This window comes from Gossypium raimondii, chromosome 5, assembly GCF_025698545.1.
Source record: "Gossypium raimondii isolate GPD5lz chromosome 5, ASM2569854v1, whole genome shotgun sequence".
NCBI classification, from domain to species: Eukaryota; Viridiplantae; Streptophyta; class Magnoliopsida; order Malvales; family Malvaceae; genus Gossypium; species Gossypium raimondii.
The window spans coordinates 439,309-445,308 of NC_068569.1; the positions used below are offsets into that span (position 1 = coordinate 439,309).

At 35.1% G+C, this 6,000-nt stretch overlaps 1 protein-coding gene across 6 annotated transcripts; it reads right to left on the bottom strand.

Moving 5' to 3' along the window:
* Positions 1 to 1,393: 1,393 nt before the first annotated feature.
* LOC105769247 (VIN3-like protein 2) lies at positions 1,394 to 5,784 on the bottom strand. Of its 6 annotated transcripts, none has more exons than XM_012589749.2 (5): positions 5,697 to 5,784; positions 5,126 to 5,220; positions 3,469 to 4,147; positions 2,913 to 3,217; positions 1,394 to 2,804 (listed from the first exon to the last, which is right to left on the bottom strand). In XM_012589749.2, the coding sequence occupies exons 2-5, from the start codon at positions 5,142 to 5,144 to the stop codon at positions 1,654 to 1,656; spliced, it is 2,154 nt and encodes a 717-aa protein (XP_012445203.1). In that variant the 5' UTR covers positions 5,145 to 5,220; positions 5,697 to 5,784; the 3' UTR covers positions 1,394 to 1,653. The 6 variants fall into 6 exon arrangements, with proteins under 6 accessions (XP_012445203.1, XP_012445200.1, XP_012445198.1 ...); XM_012589746.2 differs by lacking the exon at positions 5,697 to 5,784 and adding an exon at positions 5,439 to 5,659; XM_012589744.2 differs by lacking the exon at positions 5,697 to 5,784 and adding an exon at positions 5,387 to 5,659.
* Between the last annotated feature and the right edge of the window lie 216 nt (positions 5,785 to 6,000).

Sequence of the window (6,000 nt, forward strand, 5' to 3'; positions counted from 1 at the left end):
AAAATATAAAATGGAAAATAGGAAAGTAAATAATAATGAAGAATTATTATTTTCTTTTTGGTAACATAAATAAACAGAATACACCACTATCCATTGTTGCTCTCCAGCATTACAGGCCTAAATCCTTTTTCCCATGCAAATTATAGTTAATATCATGTCGTTTAACCTTCCAAGCCTGAAGCATGGATCATTATGGTATTAGATATATGATAGGACGAATGAATAACTAAAACCAAGTTTACCAACGAAATGATGATTGGAAATACAACTATTATGGGTCAAGTTATTCATCTACAAAAAAATTAGAACAGTTTAGAATATGAACTGGAGTCAGTCTTAAACATTCAAGGCCCAAGTTCGGCCCTGCTTGACATGTTAAGCATATAATATTTTGTATTATGTTATTTTTATATATTATATAATTTATAACACAAATTAACTCTATGGTAATATATAATACTACTATAATGTAAACATTAAAAAATATTAAGATAATTATGTTAACATATTATTAAAATAATATAAATATATTTTTAATTTTAAAAAGTAATATGGGTGGGTCTAAATGGGCTTGGGTGAACCATTTAAAAATATAGGTAAGTTTGGACAAAATTTTAAACTCATATTACAGGTTGGGTTTAAGCAAACATAAAGTGTATTAATATCATGATTACGCCTAGCTTAAACCCAACTTGACCCGATCCATGAACACATTTAATTGGAATAAAACCAACCTCAACAAATATTATCTATTTGTTTTGGGGATAATATAAGTTTTGGCTCTTGAACTTGCTACCTAAGTTCACTGTAGTATCAACTGAATTGGAAATTACTTGAGATTGGTAAAAATTGACAATTGAACAGTTTTTTTTCCATTTTGCTTTTAAATTCTTACAAATTTGTACTTATTTATTTAATTATTGTTAGTCTGGTAGTCGAACTGATCAAATTAGTTGAATCGAGAACTATTGATTTGACCTATTCAACGACCAGCCCAACTATTAAAACACTAAATGTGACACTCTAATATTCACCTGTAAATTTTCAAGTGATAATTTATCCTAATTTTATAGTGTAAAATCAATCTTTTATACTTTAATTGTCGAATCCAAATGTCAAAGTGAAAAACAAAATTTATACTCAACTTTTGTAGTCAACTTTTACGGGAAAATGGCTCCTACTGCATTCAACGTGTTATAAAGAAATTATAATAACACAATGAAACTGAAACCTCCATTTTTCTTTTCGTTTTTTCGGTATGAAAGAGAGAATAGCAGTTACCCCTTCCCACAAACATCCTCTCGGAGTAGGGGTTGAAGACTCAACAAACTTCCACTCGGAATAGGGAATTGAGGAGTGTCATCCCCACATGTACATTATGTGTCAAGCTAAATGATCTGCGAATTTGTTTCCTTCAATTGGATCAGCCCAATAACTGTTCTATTAAAGGATAAGAATTCTGTCATCCTTTACATAATCATAAGAATGACATAAGCTAATGTTAAATATATATAATATGGTGACTGTCTGTCTATAAGAAAATGATGAATATAAGTTATGGGTCTAAAGAATTATGCTAATACAAACCTTGACAAGGTTTGCACTCAAAAACTACTTCCATCTTATAGCTCTACCATATACCACCCACTTACATCAATGCCAAAGCTTCATACAAAGACCAGCAGGCACCACAGACGATTTTTTGCTCGAGATACAATCCGAGAAAGTGTCAACCAGTTGCTCCGCAAGCGATGCCGGGTCTGCATTCAAGATATCAATGAATACCTTCACAACCCTCACTTCTTGTGTAGTGGCTCTCAAACTATACCAGGTTAGGAATTTTTGCCTGAAGTTCTTCTCGATATGTCCTTCACATTCCAACCATCTGATCACCTTCACACAATGCTTGAAATCCATTTCTGAGAGTCCATTTTCCACGCATTCTTCATCCCGTCTTTCCCCACTTCTCTTCTTGGAGGAGCTTCCGTCTTGGTGATCTTCTGCATTCCCGGTCTGATTCTCTAGGTCCTTGTTGCTGGTTTTACTTCTCCCACTCCTTCCTTGCCCATCTTTAACTATTTCCATCCTACAGGGAGTAACAGGAAGGGCAGCTTCTGAACAACCCACAAATGGCACGCACTCAGTACCAATCTGAACCAGGGCATCAGAACCGTTATCGGTGCTTGTATCCTCCGTAATTGGGTCATCCAATGTGTGTTTTTTCTCAACATTTACGACATCTGAATCGGGCAAGGGACCAACTATAGCACGGTCCATGCCCAATAGAGAAACTTCACCCGTGTTAGGGCCACCTTCACATAGATTTGTGGAAACAATTTTATCAGTGTCCTTGCAATATGTCAGATAATTGTCTGCCCGGTCATCATTCTGATCACTATACGGAGTAACATTATTAGTTTCATCCTCCACAGAAGATGGATTAGAAAGGCTACTACAGTTGGTTGTTGGGCTTTGACTTATTCCCATCACAGGGCAGCTTGGGACTTCATCTCCGATACAGGCTGTTGAAATCGGAATTTCCCATCTCGTCCCATTAAAGGAGACAATTTTGAAACGATACTCTGTAGCTGGAGTCAACCCTGTGGCAACATACCTCATATTTGGCACTAACATGGTACTAATCGGTTTTTCAGGATATTCCATATCATGAACCTTGCGATAACACAAAGTGTAACCAACATTAACGCCTGGTAAAGTTTCTTCAGAACCCACAATCACAGTAACGGAAGTTGGTCGAACATCTTCAAAGCGTATAATTGATGGAGGTTTTGGGCTTGAACCTGCTGAAAACAAAGGAATTTGATCAACAAAATATATACCACTAAAGAAAGTAAACTTCTGTTGCAAGTAAAAGCCGTATATATTATGAGAGCAACAAGTAAAGGATTTACCTGGTAAAGAATTTGAGATCATATCAAAAATCATTTTATCAAGCAACTCCACCGCGGAAGAACATAGTTTCTGAACCTCAGGTCCTGAAGAAAGCCTGTTGACGATACCCCTGCCCATCTTCACAGGCACACCAGTTAATGGACCTACTTCAGCTTCAAGCTTCTTAACTGCTTCATTGATGATCTCAGAAAGTTTTTGGTACTTTTGAGTACCATTAAGAAGTTTTTGGCCTAAAGAGACACGATAACAGAGTATGTCCACCCTCCTCGTATCTTTCGCAGCCATCAATTGTTTTCTCCAGCACCTAAAAGGATATGGGAAGTGTACAAACTGATTAGAGTTAAAATATTGAACTTTTAGGGTCGGAGAGTCCCAACATGAGGTATCAAGCAATAAATTTAGATCTTTAAACAAAGTAATAGTAAATATGAAGTGCTAGCAATTATGATGATTGATAAGTATACATATTTTCTAAGGACCAAAACAGAAACGGAACAAAACAGATAAATATATACGGAGAGAGAGAGAGAATAAATAGTATGTTGGAGTATTTACCCAAGCAAATCATTTACTTTCCCACATGGTACACAATAAAAGATCCCATCAAGTCCAGCATGCCGTTTATCTTTTAGAAAACCAGACTTCTCATGTTTTAAAGCACACTCAAGATGACATGACATGCCACAAGAATTGCCTTGGAAAGGAGGCTCTGAGCTGCATATTAACCACAGGCTGGGATCCTTGTTGTCATCAAACTTATAACAAATGCAGCAGGAACACCTCTTGCAAAACGTATCTTCTTGTCTCAAGCTAGCCTTGCAAGCCGAATTTTTACAATAAATAGCATTGGTCATGTCATCGCCACCATTGTTGGTTGCAAAATCATTGACCGGAACAGGCAGTCGACAAGGATGATCAGCTTTCCTCTGCCTTTTGGCTGTTCTCTGACCATTTGTTGGGGAGGATTGCATTTCAGGATCCATTACACTCTCATGATCCCCTGAATTCTTTTCGGCTACAATTTTGAAAAGGTTTTCTATAATTTTCAGCTTAGTCAAGCCAGTATATTTCCTTTCTTTCCCCATCTCAGCACATAGGATTTGTAAAATCTCTTGACGGCTCCATGATTGTAGCATTTCGGGGGCCCTACTTGTCCTCTTTGATAATTCATAGACTAGTTCTCTCTTTTCATCCATACTCAATTTACTACATTTTGATGGATCAAGTGCAACTCCTATAGCCAAGTAGCAAAACATCCCAAGTATTAGAAGGTACCAAAACAAACTTTTAATCCTATTACTTGTATCACCTAGACAAAATGTCGAAAATAATAAATATAAAGAAGGCGGCAAAATAACAATGAGTTACTCCTTGTCCATCTCGGAAACAACAATACCAGGTAATTACATTACAGGCCATTTACGATAGTCATTCAAGAAGCTCAAGTAGAATGCGACATATACTATGTCTTAATAAACTTCATTAATCTAAGTACATACAAATCCACTCGGATCCAAAACAGAAAAAGTAATAGTTGACTTCTACTCAAAAGGATGTTCTAATCACACATAAAATACCCCGGATATAAGTGGTTATAGGAAGACATTATAGCTGGTCTCAAGTACAGGATTGAACATAGTGCCATTTGGACCTTCTAAAACCTCAGGCTCTTCACCGTCATCAGGATTGCAAATGTGAAAACATGACACAACATAAGGTTAGTTCATCCGTATATAAACCAATATACAGTATTCATATAAGATCATGCAGAAAAAAGACACTACATGTATTTTCCATTATGGAAGCAAATGCAGGAAATTAACATAAAATTCATTCACCATAAGAAATTTTTAAGAAACCAATATATCATAATGCTGAAGAAAATTAAAAGACCAGATGCTCTCTATTTTCCAAATATTTCCAGGAAAAAAAAATAGTCATCTGATTGAATGAGGGAATAAATTCTTTACCAATATCCAGAGAAACCCAAAGTTACTAATCAACACCCAGAATCAGAAAAAACAAGTAAGAAATAAACAACAAAAAGGAAAACTGGACAAATTCGGAATCCTGTTAAAGATCTAACCTTTAAAAACTTTCAATGAACAAAAGAAAAAACAAAATCAAAACAAAATATTCAATACCCTGATCACATATCATCCAAAAAATGCAAAAAAAAAAAACCGAGAAAGAGGAAAAAAATTAAAAATACCCTCAAAAGAGAAATCCATGGGAACGAAAGCTGAATAATAGGATAGCCGTCAACACAACACCCACATTACCATCAAAATCCCAACTTTCTGAAGCCTGTAACGAAAAATAATTTTTTTTTAAAAACACACTAATCAAAACCAAAGAAAAAAACAGTATTAAACAAAAATAATAAACAACATATTCCCTTCAAAAAGAAAGGAGAGACAAAGAAAGGGTGAAATATGATGATGATGATGATGATGATGGGAATAACAAATACCAAGAAAGGAAGCTTGAAATTCCCCCCCACAACAAAAGGATCCACGACTTACTTGGGGTTGAGAATTGAAAGCCCTTTTTTATTCCGATTCCTTCTCAATAATAAATAAATAAATATAAAATAAAATAAAATAAACAAATAATAATAATATTGTAGACAGATACTAACTTCTCTGTTTCTTTTCTTTCTTTTTTTTTTTGGTTGGGGGGGGGGGGTATTCAATAAGAGTCCTCTTTTTTTGTTGCCCTTTTTATAATGCTAAACTTCTAATCCTTAACACAGAGACGATGTGAAGAGAAAAAAACTATACAACGAAATGGGATTAGGGGTGGGCCGGCGACGCAGAGGAAGATAGAGGGCAAATGCGGCATTTGCATGTCATCTTGTGCAATCTTCATCACGTTTACTTTTTTTGTTTTTTTAATCCAATCACCTTTTTTTCCCTCTATATAAGATATTTGTTACTTTTTGTTCTTTGTGTGACTAAATCCAAATGTATTTGCTGTTATTTGTATTAGTGTTTCACACCATCTCATTTTCTCTAACTTTCTTTTTTTTCTTAATTTTAATTCAATTGTGTTTTTATATTGACACTTTCATTTTTAAAATGGGGC